The sequence below is a fragment of the Balaenoptera acutorostrata genome, chromosome 4 (genome assembly GCF_949987535.1).
Source record: "Balaenoptera acutorostrata chromosome 4, mBalAcu1.1, whole genome shotgun sequence".
NCBI lineage: Eukaryota > Metazoa > Chordata > Mammalia > Artiodactyla > Balaenopteridae > Balaenoptera > Balaenoptera acutorostrata.
Genome location: NC_080067.1, coordinates 103,479,571 through 103,497,503, shown reverse-complemented (window position 1 = coordinate 103,497,503; position 17,933 = coordinate 103,479,571). Strand labels below are relative to the sequence as shown.

Below are 17,933 nucleotides of genomic sequence, written 5' to 3'. Positions count from 1 at the left end.
GCCCTATTTAAAACCCTTAAATATTTCCCATTACACTCAGAATCAAATCCAACCTTCTTACCATTGCAAGGCTTTGCCTGATCTGGCCTCTGCTACCTTTCCAGTTTCATCTCTCTATACCCCAGGATCCTTTATACATACTTCTTTAATCATGGCAAACTCTTGCCTGCCTCAGAGCAATTACATACACTATTCCTCCATTTGTAACACTCATGGAGTGTTACACCAACCCCACTCATTCGTCTATTATAGAATCAAAGCATTTATCAAAATGTCATTTAATAGTTGTTTTGCGATCCTTGAGTTCTATGCATAATTGTTTGCTTTTATAGACCCAGCTCCTACTATAGTAACCTTTCATATATGAAACAGTCAATAAAATTTGGTTGAACAAAAAATGCAGAGAATATAAATGCCCAATAAACATAGAAAAAGATTGTCCACTTCACCAACATCTCAAAAATTGCAAATTAAAACAATGAGAAATTTTCTCCTACCAGAGTGGCAAATATTATTAAGACTGGTAATACACAGTCAGTGAGATACTGGAAAACAAACATGTTCATATATTATTATTAGAATAGGTATTGATACTATCTCTTTATGTTTCCATTTCTAGAATTTTATTCTCCTGAAAGTACGCAAAAAAATACTTACAAAAATATTTACTGCAACACTGAATGCAATAGGGAAAATAGGAAGCGATTCAAATGTTCATCAACAGGGAGATGTTTTCCACTATACAAACATGTAACAGCTACTTATAGCCTTTAAAAAGAATGAAATAGATCTGTGTGTGCTATGAGAAGCTGTACAAGATACAGTGGGCAACTGAAAAAATATGTTGCAAACAATGTAATAGGAATTCATCTTTTGGTCTCTCCCCCCCCCCCACATATGCTACTATTACATATATGGGGACAAAAGTTGAAGAAATAAACTCAAACTGTTGAGGAGGATGGGGTCACCAGAAACTTTAACTTTCTATATTATCTAATTTCATAAAATCTGATATATACAACTTTGGATTGTGTATGTGATGAGCAAAACTAAAATTTGTTCTTAGAAAGCTATGTAATTAAAGGATATAAAAACCAAACAAAAATCCTGTAATTTCAAAACAACTTCAAAATGTTTTATTAGATTTATTTGAGTGGCATTAACTGAAACATTATGCAAATAAAGAGAGACAAAACAAACAGAAAAACCAACCTAGGATACATACCAACTGCTCAAACGCAGCAGCTCTGTTTTGATAAAACGTGGAAAGGTCAACATTCTTCTCTGTAGGGCACAAACTGATAGCCTCGGTATAGCACTGAATAGCTTGTTCATATTTTCCTGCTTTAAAATATTTGTTGCCTTTGTTCTTGGCTGCTTGGGCTCTATCAAGAGAGTTCTGAAATATGAGGAAACAATTATGAAAAACTTATCAATACTCAGTAATAGATTCGGATCACAGTGATTAAATGACACACTTAAGAAAAAATGGGAGGGCAGAATGGCTGTTCACAATGCAAGTCACTCATATAAATATCGTTATGGGATAGCGTCTTAGTAACAGGATTGCTTAGCCAAAAGGTTTATATATTTTTAACTCGAAAAACACTGACTTCTCCCAAGAAAAGGCTGTAGTGCTTGAAAGTACCACTTTTCTGCCATTCCTGCCAGCAAGAGATATGATAGCTGTGTTTAATTTTTGCCAGTCTAATGAGTATAAAACAGTGGTTCTCAATCAGGGATGATTTTCCCTCTAGGGTACCTTTCACAATGTCTGGAGACATTCTGATTATCACAGCTAGGGTCAGGAGGAGGTGCGACTGGTATCTAGTAGGTAGAAACCAGGAATGCTGCTAACATTCTACAATGCACAGGACAACACCCTCACACCACCACCTTGATCCAAAATGTCAACAGTGCCTAGGCTGAAAAACCCCAGTGTAACATAATTCTAGTTCACATATTATTGTAATTCACATTTTCCTCACTATCAGTGAATTTGAAAATCTGTTCATGTTTCTTTATTGGCCACTGGACTTTTTCATTCTGCAAACCACTTATTCACACGTATTGCTGTTTTTCTATTAGGCTGTTTGTCAACAGTGTAGAAGAGATACTAGAAACACTTTGCCATCTTCATTACAATTGTTATCCCAAATCTATTGTTTGCTAGTCAAATACATTTGGGGGACTCCTATATTTGTCTCAGAATCTGCTTCCTAGAGGAGCCATCTCACATACTTCATGAGTGGGTAGTTAATACCCACTGAGGACAGTTGCAAAAGCTTCAGTCAACGTTTGGGAAGCATCCTTGTAGACAAATCCAGTTATCTAGGTCCCAGCTACTAGGTCCAAGAGCTTCACGGCACATCTTCACCCCAAACTTGTTTGTCAACATCACTCAACTTTAACAAATACGTGATTACGAAAGAACCCATATATCTCCAACAGGTAAGCATTGACAAAGCAAAAGCAGAAGCAGCTACCCCCACAACTAACTTACAGGGAAGGCTATGTTGCTTGGGGCCCAGGGCATCTCAGTCACAAAGAGACAATGGGATAGCAACCTTCTGTATCTGCTCTTTTCTCCCTTCCTCTTGCTTCATTCTTCTTTGCTACCTGTCCCCCTCCATTTACCTTTTGTTTCCCTTCTCCTTTAGTCTGAATGTAGCTATAATTTTTTGTTTTTCTTGTTTTTTGTTTTTTGTTTACAGTGTGCAAAGAAGGATGTGTAGGAAACTTTAAGTTCAGAATATAAAACAGCTAGTTTAAGTTTGCTAGTGTCAAGAAGAAACATGCTCATTTTAAAATAATATGTGGGAGGATGAAAGGAGCCAACTAGAATACAAACAGAGTAACAGATAAATATGAAATCTTCCACTTGTAAATAGCCTAATCACCTTCCAAAAACTTTGACAGTAAAAATCCTCAGCACCAAACATTCATACTAGAAGACAACTAGGACTCTCTTATGTAGTTGTGGATTCTAGTTGCTGGAAAACTGCACTTGAAGCAACCTCATCAGTCCTCCCACTCCACTAAGAGAGAGAAATCAGACTGGAGTAGGGTTGTACCATTCAGAAGGAGTGAGGATCCCCTCCACCCAAGAGACAAGTGACAAGCATACCTTGCCTATCTTTCAAGAGACCATACTGTCAAGAATTGCTAACATAAAGGAAAATTAATACCATAAAAGAGAGGCACCTGATTCAAATAAAAAACTAGTATTTGAGAAAGCGGGATAAACAAAGCAAACAGAAAATTTAACATCAGAGGAATAAGAGGTTACCACAGTCATTTTTAAAAAGGCTGCTTCTAAAGAGCACCAATTAGACATCTTGAAAATTAAAAAGGATTATTACAATAAACTCAATGGATGGATTGTATATTAGAATGGACATAACAGAGGAGCAAATTAACGAGTAGAAGGCAGAGCCAAGGAAATCTGCCAGAATGCAACAAGAACAGAGGACAGGGAGGTGAGAAGTCTGGAGGAAAAGTTAGATGATATGGAGTATAAATACCAAAGTTCCAACATCTATCTATCTGAGTTTTAGAAGGAAAGGCATAGAAAGGAGTGTTTTAAGAAAATATTAGAAAAATTCCTGGAGTTGAAAAAAAATGACACACATTTTTAGACATATCATGGTGAAATTTCACAGTAAAAATCCTTAAAGTTTTTAGGTAGAAAAAAACCAGATTACCTACAAAGAAAAAAAGAACCAAACTGGGGTCATACTGTCACCAACATTAGGTATTTAAAAACAATGAATCAACAACTTTAAAGTCCTGAAGAAAGATTATCTTGAACTTAAAATCTTATGCCTAGCTAAATTAGCATTTAAGGTTGAACACAAGAACAGAAACAGAGGTGTACAACTTCCTTACCACTAAAAATAAACCCCAAAGCAGGGGAGATGATCAATAAAACAAAAAGCAGGAAGAAGAGGGTGTACAACTTCCTTACCACTAAAAATAAACCCCAAAGCAGGGGAGATGATCAATAAAACAAAAAGCAGGAAGAAGAGGGTGTACAACTTCCTTACCACTAAAAATAAACCCCAAAGCAGGGGAGATGATCAATAAAACAAAAAGCAGGAAGAAGAGGGTAAAGGAAGAAACAAAAAAGTGGAGTACATATGGCAGGAATCATTAAACATGTCAATAATAACAATAAATGTGAATAGGTTAAATCTCCCTATTATAAATAAACTATCTATCTATCTATTTATTATTTTTGGCTGCATTGGGTCTTTGTTGCTGCGCACAGGCTTTTCTCTGGTTGCGGCGAGCGGGGGCTACTCTTCGCTGCAGTGAGTGGGCCTCTCACTGCAGTGGCTTCTCTTGTTGCAGAGCATGGGCTCTAGGCACGTGGGCTCAGTAGTTGTGGCTTGCGGGCTTAGTTGCTCCACGGCATATGGGATCTTCCCGGACCAGGGCCCTACATTGACAGGCGGATTCTCAACCATTGAGCCACCAGGGAAGCCCAAATAAACTATTTAAAATAAAAAATAACCACATGCTACCTATAAGGCATGACCTAAAACAAAATGACAGGTCAAAAAAAGAATGTAAAAGTTACAGAATGTAAAAAACAATGTAAAAACGTTACAGAATGCAAATACTTGCAAAAGAGAAGGCAGTGTCAGACAAAAAGGCAGTATGAGACAAAATACCATCACATGCCTCAGATGGAGCACTTCTGTGGGCAGTTTTATTGATAAAAGATACAATCTGCCAAGAAAACATCATTACCACAAACCTTTGTGTGCCTAATAAAACTTCAAAATAGTGAAACAATTACTTTTGTTAAATACAAAAGCAAGAAAAACATTATTTCAATTTCTTGTAAAAAGTTTACAATGTTTCTAAGTCATTGAGAACATAGCTAATACACATTCTAACAACACTAGGGACTGTTGATAGAGAAAATAATATGTCAAATGCCTGTGAGAAGTATGTTCAGCTACAAACATATTGAAATTCTATTTAGTATTTTTACTAAAGATTTGCAGATTAAATAAAAAGAACGTTCTTCGGACAGAGTAATGACCTTGTTTCATTAACACAAACAGGCAATGCACTCTTTCCTGTCTACTGGAAGTTTAAGGCTACAGGATGTCACACAGAATTCAAGGAGAAGCAGTCATGGTGAAGGCAGACAAGTTAAAAGAATAGAGAGAAAACTGGATAGGTAAACAAGGCTTCCTCTCCTTAGAAAGATGGATACTTCCAATTTTTATTCAGCAAGGTCTAAATCAACCTAAAACCAACCAAGAGAATCTTTCAATTTACCCATTTCCCTCCATTCAGTCAAGTTTAACAATAGATTCCCTTTAAAAAGTATTATAAATTCCTAGGGGCTTCCCTGGGGGCACAGTGGTTAAGAATCCACCTGCCAATGCAGGAGACACGGGTTTGAGCCCTGGTCCCGGAAGATCCCACATGCCACGGAGCAACTAAGCCCATGGGCCACAACTACTGAGCCTGTGCTCCAGAGCCCGTGAGCCACAACTACTGAGCCCATGAGCCACAACTACTGAGCTCACGCACCTAGAGCCCATGCTCTGTAACAAGAGAAGCCACTGCAATGAGAAGCCCATGCACTGCAACGAAGAATAGACCCTGCTCGCCGCAACTAGAGAAAGCCCGCGTGCAGCAACGAAGACCCAACACAGCCAAAAATAAATAAATAAAATAAATTTTTAAAAATTATTATAAATTCCTTATCACCTAAGGCCTAAATCAGAACCTGCTTAATTTCCTTTCCTTACTGTACTGGGGAAAAAAAAAAAAAGACGCTATGACATTGAGTGAAAAAGGATCAAATTACATAGGCAAATCACCAAACTGCAAATTTTCTCCCACTGTCACTCCAGAGCGCTACCAAACCATGTTTGGGGAGAACAATATCTCAGTTAACCTCCCTATCACCTTCTGCTCATTGCACCCCCCCCCACCACCACATTACTTTCTGTCCAACTGCTTCCCTTCATTAACAAAAATGCAGAGAAAGAATGGCATTACAACAGGGACAGTACAGAAAATCTAATTATTTTGGCCCACCGGTAAAATTTAGGACAAAAAGCTACTTAGCACAATGCCCGCTTATCAATCAACACCAGCATTCTGCTGTGTCAGGAATTAGACATTTTTTTCACAAGCTTTGAGGCCAATACCAGGTAGAAATCAAAATAAATGCACTGGAGAAAAAAGTTTAAATTAGAAAATATACAACTACCAATTCTTTATAATATAAGGGATTTTAATTCCAACTCAGGAATCCTTTGCACTGCTTTTCAGTCACTTTCTCCCCCACTCAGTCTACCTTCTCAAGTTATAATAAGAACTTTTGGAATTAAAGGTTGAAGTTGGAAAATAAGCCCAAAGACAGTTCTGAAAGCATATTTTATAAATGAGAAATGAAGACATACAGCTCTAGAATGTAATGGGAACACCCTGAAATGCTATTATCTTTTCATGTGGTCTATTTTCATATCTAAAAGCTACTAAGGAGATTTAAAAGACTATCAAGACATTATGTTACTCGAAATCACTCTTGGTTTTGGTAACCTTTTTAAGGTTCCGAACATTCCATAATATTTTACAGTAAAATTCTGTGAAAATGCAGTTTTCTCTTACTTTTCTTACAACAAATTAGTTTCTGATTGATCTGAAAGCTCTTCTTAAGTAAGCTGGACCATATTCCCTGCTTAAAACCTTCCAGTAACTTCCCACTGCTAATGCCTATTCACAAGCCTCCAAACTCTCGCTACTCCACTCCTGCCACTCCCGCTTCCCACATGTAACTTTGGTGGATTCAAAAAGTACTAATCTCGGGGCTTCCCTGGTGGCGCAGTGGTTAAGAATCCGCTTGCCAATGCAGGGGACACGGGTTCGAGCCCTGGTCCCGGAAGATCCCACATGCCACGGAGCAACTAGGCCGGTAAGCCACAATTACTGAGCCTGCGCGTCTGGAGCCTGTGCTCCGCAACGAGAAAGGCCGCGATGGTGAGAGGCCCGTGCACCGCGATAAAGAGTGGCCCCCACTTGCCACAACTGGAGAAAGCCCTCGCACAGAAACGAAGACCCAACACAGCCATAAATAAATAAATAAATAAAATTTAAAAGAAATAAGCAAAACATTCTTTAAAAAAAAAAAAAGTACTAATCTCTTCCTAAAAGAAAACAGTTTGAAAAGATTAGGTACTCTGTATTCAATTTCCACAGGCATAAATTTAAACTTTGTGAATACTGGTAAGAATACAAATTATAAAAAAGAAAAGAAAGACATTCACTTCTGCCTAGTATGTCACACAATCAAAGTATTATTTAAAACAATCTATTAGATAACTTAGCTTTTTTTCCATCCAGGATTTGAGTAAGTTTCATCTCTTCATAATGAATAACTGTCCAGCAGAGTCAACTCCATGACTCCATGTGATTCTGCTAAGTGAATTCAAAAAATATGTGGAGCTGAAACTTGTACAGAATCCTGACATTAATGCATGAAGCAAAAATCAATTGTCAAAATTACTTTTGAAAATTCTTCAGAAGAGTAACACACAGGAAATGCAAGGTAGGTGCTATTATTATCCCCATTTTACACATAAAGCAACTGAAGCCCAGAGAGATGAAGAAGCTTGCCCAAGGCAAGATTCAAACAAGCAATCTGGCTCCACATTGCCTAAACTTCTATACTGCACGGATTGTCATCCACACTTTATGAAGAATGAGTATCATCAGAATCACATCCAGACTCACACTCTGGAACTGAAACAAAGGAAAGAGTCCAGGTATATCTTGCTCACTGCTGACCCCAGAGCAAAAGGACAAAGAGAATCATCAGCATAATTAGGTCTTTTGCTTTTTGCCAAGCAAGTGTAATGGATTTCATCGTAGTTAAAAGCACATTTGATGTGACTCCACTGTACAACGATCAACAGGATAGTCTTTATCCTGAAGGAACTCCAGAGACAGTGCAAGAAACAAGTGAACTGCAGCCTCTCAAAAGAACTACCGCTGATCAAACACTGAAACCCCAATTCACATTAAGAAAATGTACATTAGGTGATTAGAAACTTGTGTAGCTAATAACTAGAAAATTTTTAGTTCAAAGAGTAGCAACTGCATATATACACACACTTACATACAAACTACGTGGGTAAACCATAAGGATTAGGAACAAATAGCTCAAGTAATAAATCTAAAAGGAAACAACGAGAAACATAGTAAATACTATGTCTTCTCTCTCTACAACAAACACTGCTGAAACTTGTCAAAGAGACAAAACCTAGGAACCTGCACCCCACCTCCTGCAGAGGTAAATAAATCTACTATGGAAAACAAGTTACATTTAAACACAAAGCAACAAAGTATTGATACAATCCCCGGAAATTTATTAGAATACAAAGTAAGAAAACAATCAGGGTTTGAATCATCAGTCAAGGTTACTTCAGTGAAGGTTACTTAGAACAATCTGCTCTGGAACCAAAATGACTAACAAAGGACAGTCAGGAAAATACTCCAAGGAGGAAAAACAACGCCAAAAGGGTTATTCAGCACACAGACACAGAAGAAATTCAGGAGACCAGAAAGGGAGCTCTAAAACAATTCCTGCAATGGTAACATGACTATGTTACAGACGGCTTTCAATGACATGAATTTGGTAATAAGGAATCACTGTAAATTCTTAGCAAGTATTTATAAAATATTATTCTGATGATCACACACATATAGTCACTAAAAGGAAATGAGCTAGAATCAGGTACATTAATCCATGTGTAAGCAAATAAAATAGGTACAGTAATCTCCCCTTTATCTATAGGGGATACATTCGAAGACCCCCAGTGAATGCCTGAAATTGTGAATAGTACTGAAACCTATATATACATTTTTTCCTATATATAAGTATCAAGGATAAAGTTTAATTTATACATTAGGCACTATAAGAGATCTGTAACAGTAACAATAAAATCGAACAATTGTAACAATATACTGTAATAAAATTATGTGAATGTGGTCTCTTTCTCAAAATACCTTATTGTACAAATTTAATGCCTTTTCCATCTTAACTAAACACACACTGTGGCTGTAACTTTTACAGTTTGAATGTGACAGCAAAACTAGCACAGATTTCTCTTTCTTTCTTCACAGTTCAGAAACACATCTATTCTTACCATAGATCTTAGCAACCTCACCATATGATTATTTTTCTTTTCCCTTTAAGTCAAGCACATTCACCTTTTCACTGAAAGGAAGCAGTTTAATGGCTTCTCTCTAGCATATCTGAATTGCCAGCATCACTACTCTCGTGCTTTGGGCTATTAAGCAAAATAAGGGTTACTAGTGCAAGAGTCAATCTGATAGCTACAAAGTGACTAACGGGCAGGATATGCTGGACAAAGGGATGATTCACATCCAGGGTAGGATGGAGTGGGACTGTGTGAGTTTTCATAACGCTACTCAGAACGGCGCACAATTTAAAATTTATGAGTTGTTTATTTCTGGAATTTTCCATTTAATATTTTCAGACCACAGTTTACTGTGGGTAACTGAAACTACAGAAAGCTGAAACTGTGGGTAAGAGGGAACTACTATATTACTTATCACCATAATTACACATTTACATCCAGTTAAAATATACATGTGGTGGTTCCATAATGTTTCTCTTAAATGGTTTTATTCCCTTAAACGTATCAAATTCCAAAGGCATATTTTAAAATTTGGATCCCAACTTTATAGAAGTAGCAATCAACTCTGGAACACTTACCTCATGAGAAACAATCTTTCAGTACTTAATTAACCAATTGTTACTTTTATAAGAATCAAATCTAGGATAAAACATACCTAAGATAATAAGAAAGTCCTTTCCCTATTACATCCTGAAATTTAAAAATCTACAACAACCCCACCTACTAAATTGTAACACAGAGAACTCTTTACCTAAGAAGAACCTACTTGTAAGAATGCTGCTTCCAGGGCTTCCCAGGTGGCGCAGTGGTTTAGAATCCGCCTGCCAATGCAGGGGACACGGGTTCAAGCCCTGGTCCGGGAAGATCCCACATGCCGCGGAGCAACCAAGCCCGTGCACCACAACTGTTGAGCCTGCGCTCTAGAGCCCGAGAGCCACAACTACTGAGCCCGTGCGCCGCAACTACTGAAGCTTGTGTGCCTAGAGCCCGTGCTCCGCAACGAGAAGCCACCACACCACAACAAAGAGCCAACGCAGCCAAAAATAAATACAATAAATAAATTTATAAAAAAAAAAAAAAAGAATGCTGCTTCTGCAGGATTATGGTTGTAGTTCATACAAAATCACGTGATTTATAAAAGGAATGCCTAAATGAGGTTTACGACTGGTAAACCAATTTCTAGGATAAACCGGTAGAATTCAAATGAAAAGCTGGAAATTTTGAAAAAATATTCAGTTTGTGGGAATTTTTTAAAAATGTCAAATAATGAAGCTTCATCAGTTCATTCACTCAACACCTGCTCTGTGCCAAGTTCTGAAAAATGGTGAGAAAGATAGAGCCAGTCCCAGCCTTCACAGAGTCAAGAGTTTAGTAGGAAAGACATGAATAAATGACTCTAGTACCATATGGTAAGTGCTGTGGAAGAGAAAAATTCAGTGTTATGTAATCACATAACGGTATGCTTAGGTAGAAGAGTTTCAGAAAAGGTGAAATGACCTACATGTTGTGACTTGAAGGATGAGAAGGTAGGGGTACTGGGCATTGTTACAGAACATCCAAAGGCAAGAAACAAGAAGTGGCAAGAGATGAAGACAACACGTAAGCAGGATCAAGATCACAGAGGGTCTTAAATCATGATGAATTTGAACTTTATCTTGGTGAGCAATGAACAGACCACTTAACAGTTCTAAGCATGGGACTGTTAAGATTTACTCTAGTACTGACAAAATGGATTGGAGGAAGACACTAATGAGAATATCAGTTATTCAGTCAAGAAATAGCAGTGGGAATGGAGGAGTAGTCAGATATTTAAGAAGTTGAATTTTCTGGACATGTTTCTAGATTGGATGTGGAGAACATGGAAAGAATAGAAAGTTAGGGATGATATCCAAGTTTCTGGCTTGGGAAACTAGTTAGATGACACACATTAAATGATAAGGAATAGTCTCAGGAGAAACAGGAGTCTGGTGTGAAACACTAGTAAGGTAATGAGGTGAAGACTTCCTTTAAATCTGGGCCTTTTGAGAGGTCTGGGCTATAAACAAGAAATTAGGGGGCCATCAGTATATAAATGTTAAGTGAAGCTTCTGGAGGGCAAGCAAGCATCCAGTGAAGGTATGGAATATAAGAATGCCTATGACAGAACCATGAAGGTCACCAAAAGAGGCAGAGAAAAGAGCCTGGAAAGGAGACTGAGAGGAATCAGCAAAGAGAGGTATCAGGAAGTTTTAAGAAAAGCAAAGAAAATCAGGAGAACATAGTGTCTCAGAAGCCAAAGGAAAAATTATGAAATTAAGAGAAGACAATGTGAAATATTGCAAAGCATCAAGTAAGATAAAGACTGAAAGGTGTTCTCTAGACTTAATTATATAAGAATGTCACTAGTGACCCTGATTTAAAAAAAAAAAAAAAAGATTAGAAACAGATCATTGAGGGGGAAGAATTATTTCATTTCAACCATGACTGATAACAGCAGGTTACTCAGTTTTTGACCCCTTTATTAAAATGTTTAGGTACATCTCTCCCTTCCTATTCTAAAGGACTGACTTAGATTAGTGGCTCCTAAACATTTCCTGTTGGGTTAACTCCTGCGTAACATTGAAAAAACTTGAACACTAGAATAACTGCTTTTTAAAATCATCAAATTAAAAACAATTGGATAAAACACTACTATAAAGTCAATAATAAATACATGCACATTAGAAAAAAAAATCACAGGGACTTCCCTGGTGGCGCAGTGGTTAAGAATCTGCCTGTCAATGCAGGGGACATGGGTTCGAGCCCTGGTCCGGGAAGATCCCACATGTCGTGGAGCAACTAAGCCCGTGCGCCACAACTACTGAGCTTGCACTCTAGAGCCCATGAGCCACAGCTGAGCCCGCGTGCCACAACTACTGAAGCCCAGGTGCCTAGAACCTGTGCCCCGTAACAAGAGAAGCCAGCGCAGTGAGAAGCCCGCGCACCGCAACGAAGAGTAGCCCCCGCTCGCCGCAACTGGAGAGAGCCCACGCGCAGCAACGAAGACCCAATGCAGCCAAAAATAAATAAATGTATTAGAATAAAAAAATCACAGTTTACTTGAAAAAAGAAATACCTAAGACATTTGTGCAACCAGATACCATGCTTGGTGAATATGTGGGCATGATGCTCCCCTGTGGTAACTCTGGCCCAAAGTCTGAGAAGTCCTGTGGATTAGATGATTGGCAAAGAACCTTACCAACTTTGTAAAATCTGTAATTCTCAAGTTTTCAAAATAAATTACTGAAGCAAAAGGGCACATCATGGTAGATTTTATAATGGCCCAAAGTGGACTATGATTTAATACTTTACCTCTATCTCACACACTATGAACTGTGATTAGACGCCTTTCGCTGGTGAAATCCTAAAATCCCCATTAATTAAACAAAAATATGAATTTTTGCTTTTGCTTTACAAGTATATGCTATCCCAGAAAAAAAAAAAAAATTTGATATAGCCTGCTTGCACGTGAGTATCTCAAACCCAAGAGACAGAAGCCCAGTTATTTTATTAGTTCATTTTTACATTAAGGCAAACATAAGCCAACAGACAATAACCACTGATTTTCCACTTTATTCACTGATATTGAACCCTGAACTGACAATATTTGTCCATTCCTTCATTGCCTTAAAAATTACAGCTATTGCTCAGGTGGAGAAAGAACAGTCAGAGCATCAGGATTCTGCCAGTTTTTCCATCAGTTCAAACAAATGCTTTCTTGTTTACAAAACCCACTGAGGTTGACAATTTAAAGGTGCTATTCAAATATAAAGCAATTTCTCCAACCACAGATAATAATAAATTACAATTTGTGGTCAGTTATATTTAGGTAGTCTAATAATAACTCTGAGGGCTAGACTATAAAAAAGACAGAAAACAGTCTTTCAGTATTTTTTGGTCACCATCAGCTAAAATACAAATTTCCATTAAAAAAACGGCAAAGACATTCTTACTGTTGCTTTACTCAAGTATCATCTAGTAACTCAAAGCAAGACTACAGGTACCACCCCACAAATTCCACAAGAACAGTATATGCAAGTGTTCTGCTCAGTTTTATTTTGGGGCAAAAGGAATCATTTTAAAGCAGTTCAAGTTATACAAAGAAGTCAATGTTAAAGTCTAATTTTTAGCGCCAGTCTGGTGAATTAAAAAAAATGTTCTGGTTTTCCCTGGTGGCGCAGTGGTTGAGAGTCTGCCTGCCAATGCAGGGGACACGGGTTCGAGCCCTGGTCTGGGAGGATCCCACATGCCGCGGAGCGGCTGGGCCCGTGAGCCATAATTACTGAGCCTGCGCGTCTGGAGCCTGTGCTCCGCAACGAGAGAGGCCGCGATAGTGAGAGGCCCGCGCACCGCGATGAAGAGTGGCCCCCGCTTGCCGCAACTAGAGAAAGCCCTCGCACAGAAACGAAGACCCAAGACAACCATAAATAAATAAATTAAAAAAAAAATGTTCTGATAAAACTACAATACACCATGAAATTTAAAAATTATCACAGTGTTGACCTAGACAATGCTGAAAAGCTGAAAATGGGATTTAAGGAAATCTAAAATCTGAAAGTTTGCTGAATTCTATCAAATACCAAAGAGGTGAGGTGGGGTAGTATTTGAAACTGCAATGAAATATCAAAGCCTTGTTTCTTTTATAGAAGTTATCTTTATTTTTGGTGATTATTATAAAACAGAGAACTTTTATGTATCTTTCATTCACCTACTATTCTTCTGTGATTAAAATAAGCTAATGAAATAGGAAATGACCAGAGAATTTCAGAAATATGAAAACAAGACAAATGATGACAAATTCAAAGAATCACCTTGATTACCACTCTCATTAACAGCACTCAGAATCACCAATTTTTAGGGCTGGATGAAATATAAGAGATCCAATATTTTAATCCTCTTATTCTACAGGGATGACACTAACGTCGAAGAGATAAAATGACTTTCTCAAGGTAACCATGCTGGAGAGCCCAATATAAAGCACACTTCTCCTGGTTCTCACAGTCCTTGGGTTCTTCCAGCATACTTGTACTGCATCTTTTTTGTATTTTTTTTTTAAAGCAGTATCTTACTCTCCTATTAGAAAGACTATTTGGCTCTCTCCGGGCCTAGCACAACGCCAGATATATAGGATGCACTAAACTAAGGTAGTTTGCTTCCACATCAGAACTTCCTTTAAAATTAATTTGACTACTTAGTAAAAACATGTCTTCAGTCTGAATAGTATAATGTGGAAATAACTTGCAAATGTATATAATTGGGAGTTTTTTGACCATAGGTTACTGTGAACTCTGATTTACTCCGTAACCGCCATTGTACAATCTCAGACTCAGATACAATCCTCCACCTCACATTATCTCACCCCAGTATTGTTAAATGCAGCCAGGCCAATTCCCCCCACAGCTGTCAGATACCAGAAGGATTTAATAGTTCAATAAAGCCATACAAAGCAGTTAATTCACCAGACACTCCGACGCCTGGCTTAACCGTATGTCAGGCTTGGTCATGTAAATTTCCAGGTAAAATTTAAAAATGAATTTAAGATGCTTCTACCCCATAAGTTTAAGAACTCATGCCCACAGATGAAATAAATGCCACTGAACACCATTTTACTCTTGTCAACCAACAGTCACTGTATTTACCTATCCCCAACCCTAAAATACTTCAAAAAAGGGGATTCGCTTGTTATTAAAAGATTATTACTAATTAAATCCTAGGCCTTAGACATGACCAAGGCAATTCATATCACAACGTACCAATAGTTAAGGGAATTTGGCCTCCTTCATTAGTTAGTTAAATACAATCATCACATTTGCAAATGTCCCCGTACCCACAACGCCAAGGGTAAATGCTGTGTCACTGAGAAGAAAAGCAAGTATTTTTCTGAAACCAAAAGAAAGCTCTCAACGAATGTTGCTAACCTGTGCCCTCGGGCTACTCCATTCCCTATAAAGGCAGCCAGAACTAAGTTTTCCTAAACCCATGCGCTGCCTGTTGGCAGCTTCCGTCTGATGGGAAGCCCCCTGACGGGCACAACCCGTCAAGGAAAGGGTGCACACGCCGGGTTCTACCTCCAGGGCTCGGAGCTGCTTCTCACCATTTCCAGGTGAGTACCGGGGCCCTCGGGGTGTCCGCTGCCCGGGGCCGGACTGGCCCTGCCCTCCGGGGTCTTCCGTTCACTGTTGCGCTTCAGGCCGCTGGCGTCGCCTCGGCCCCCGGTGTCCCGGCGCCGCCGCTGCCGGCTCCACAGGTACATGGCACCCGCGCCCAGCAGCAGGGGCGCCCCGACCGCCAGCGCCAGCTGCCATCGCGGCAGGCCCCCGGTGCCCGGGCCCGCAGTCGCACTGCCGCCGCTCACCCCACTCCCGGAGCCGGGAACAGTGGCTGCGACCACCGCCGCCTCCACAGGCTTAGAGGCGGCCATGACGACTGTCCTCCGCCACCTCCTCCTTGCTGTTCACGGGCGCCACAGTCACCAGGCAGCGTGCGAAGAAAAACGGGAGGGAGGCAAGGACGGAAAGCAGTGAGCGAACAAGCACGCTAGGCAGCAAGAGCGGACGACAGAAAAAGGCCAGAGGTCACCGGAAGCCCAAGGCATGCCGGGCCAGACCTGGCTGTCCTCTTCCCTTCTCAACCAGGGAGGGAGGAGTGGGAAGGGAGGAAGAGTGGTGAATCACTTCCGGGTCAAGGTAAACTGGGCGTGCGGTGAAAGTCTCAGCCCTTTTCGTTTTCTTTCGTTCCGCTGCTGTTTGTGAGACTAGCTTCTGGGATCTTGGGCCTCGGGTGGTAGCCGATGCCGTTCCCTACGCCTTCAGTAAAGAAGGGCAGAGGGCTCTCTGGTATAGCGAAGTGGAAGAGGGGCGCACATACAGCGGGTTTTTGGTGCTCGGGGGAGCAGAGCAAGAGGGAAAGAAGCTCTAAAACTGCGCTAAGAATGGGCGGGAGTAGCAGAAGAGTTGTGAAGATTATTGGCTGGCAGGAGTGGTGGGCGGGGCATAGGCCGAGCTGCCTAATTTATTGGTGGAATTTGGACCCCTCGTTTTCTCGTTACTGCCACGTTGACGCTACTTAGAGCCCGGCGGTGTTTAGCTCCGTTGTCTGTCCCTGTGTCCTCGGAAACCAACGGATTGGAAGGACTTTTAAAAATATGGGAGGAAAGAGCCAAAAGCTGAAGATAGCGCGCTGTATCACCGATCTTCTTAGGTCTACCATGTCCAGACTTTAGTTTGGACGAATTTGAGGTTATTGGGGGCAACAGCAGGTGGCACAAATCAGGCTCGGTGGAAACGGGCAAATACAGGTTGGCTCCAGTTGAAACGGCTTGAACGGTGTCCCTGCGACTCACCGTCTGCACCAATTACGAAAGCGATGACGTCTGTGTGTTGTTATGAGGTTCTCGAACTGAGTGGGTAGAAATGCGAAGACCTAGAGTTCCCACATTTCCTGTACGTATTTGTGTCATACCGGATTCGCTTGACACCTCGCTCCCTGGAATATCCGCGGCCTCGCCAGTGCTCTGTTCCGCCCACTGTCATGCCGTTTTGCACTAGATGTCTCATCTCTCTTGCCACATCCCAAGTAGAAATTTTAATTCATAGCTTTTATGTATCTAATAGCTTTGTCAAATCCTTTCCTCATGTTCTGCACCAGACCTCTTAAAATACAAAAATTTCCCTTGCAAGAAATTGTTTAGAATTCTTGATAGAAAATACTAAACAAGAAATTGTTTAGTATTATCAAGAATAAAAGACAAGTATTAATAGAAAATCAGAATCCAGAACTATGGCTCCCCATTTCAGATATACTGATTTGCAGACCCTCATATTAAAAATTTATGATGATTTTGCTTTTGGGTACAGCAGAGGATTTTCAACATCACTATAGCGGTGCATAAAAATCGAGAGGAGATAATTTATTAAACGGCACTAAAATAGACTTAATGGCCTAATTAGAAAGCTTCAGCATCATTGCTTTTCTCTTGCTTCATGTGGGTTCCTGTGAGTAAATTGCTTTCGGGCTGTAGGGTTCCTTAGCAACAGGCTCAAAAGATGAGCTAAAAATAATAGCAATAGAATTGGTTTGATCAAATAGTGATTGTTGCAGGCAATGACCTCTCCCTTCCTGATTCCCAACCCCCAAAGGCAAGTCTTCTGTTCTTAATGTAATTTTTCCCTTGCCTTTTCAGAACAGAGTTAGGATTTTTCTTTCTTGAAATTTCAATTTTTCTGCAGCCTCAGGGGATTGTAGAATGCTAGTAATTACAAACTACCGGTAGGAACTGAAACATACAAAGTTTTTAAAAGAAACTTTATTTATTGGAATAGGTAATAGATTGTTACTGTTAAAATTCAAAAGTTACTGTGAAAAGTCTCCTTAAAACCCTGTTCCCAGCCACCCAGTTCCCTCCAAAGGCAATGTTAGAGTTCCTTGAAACATTTTGTTTAATTAGCAATTATTTATCTAAAGGGTTGGTTTTCTTTGGTTTTATTTTTAAGATTGGCATGTATATGAATTTGTCCTTGTTACTTTTATACTGTGTTAAACATCTAATTTCCATTCCCTAGCCTATTCATCTTTTTTCTCCCATTTTCTCCACCATTTCCTAATTGATTATAGTATAGAACTGAGTAAAAGTGTCACTACCTCTGTGACCTCACTGACCTGATGCATAAATTTCTAAGCTGTGAATTACTGAAAACAGGTTATATTAAAGATTTAATTAGG

At 39.6% G+C, this 17,933-nt stretch overlaps 2 protein-coding genes across 5 annotated transcripts in view; one reads left to right on the top strand and one right to left on the bottom strand.

The window, feature by feature from the left end:
• TOMM70 (translocase of outer mitochondrial membrane 70) overlaps window positions 1-15,809 on the bottom strand; it is a 47,658-nt gene extending 31,849 nt beyond the window's left edge. The window contains exons 1-2 of the mRNA XM_007164030.3: window positions 15,307-15,809; window positions 1,226-1,399 (exon numbers count right to left, since the gene is read on the bottom strand). Coding sequence (XP_007164092.2) covers window positions 1,226-1,399; window positions 15,307-15,633 — 501 coding nt within the window. The 5' untranslated portion in view covers window positions 15,634-15,809. The remainder of the gene's footprint in view (window positions 1-1,225; window positions 1,400-15,306) is intronic.
• Window positions 15,810-15,853: 44 nt separating this feature from the next.
• LNP1 (leukemia NUP98 fusion partner 1) overlaps window positions 15,854-17,933 on the top strand; it is a 37,432-nt gene continuing 35,352 nt past the window's right edge. For 2 of the 4 annotated variants that reach the window (XM_057545545.1, XM_057545547.1), the window contains exon 1: window positions 15,935-16,654. The gene's annotated coding sequence lies outside the window, so the exon portion shown is untranslated. Of the gene's footprint in view, window positions 15,899-15,934; window positions 16,655-17,933 lie in introns of those variants that run through there. The other 2 variants (XM_057545549.1, XM_057545546.1) reach the window with 2 other exon arrangements.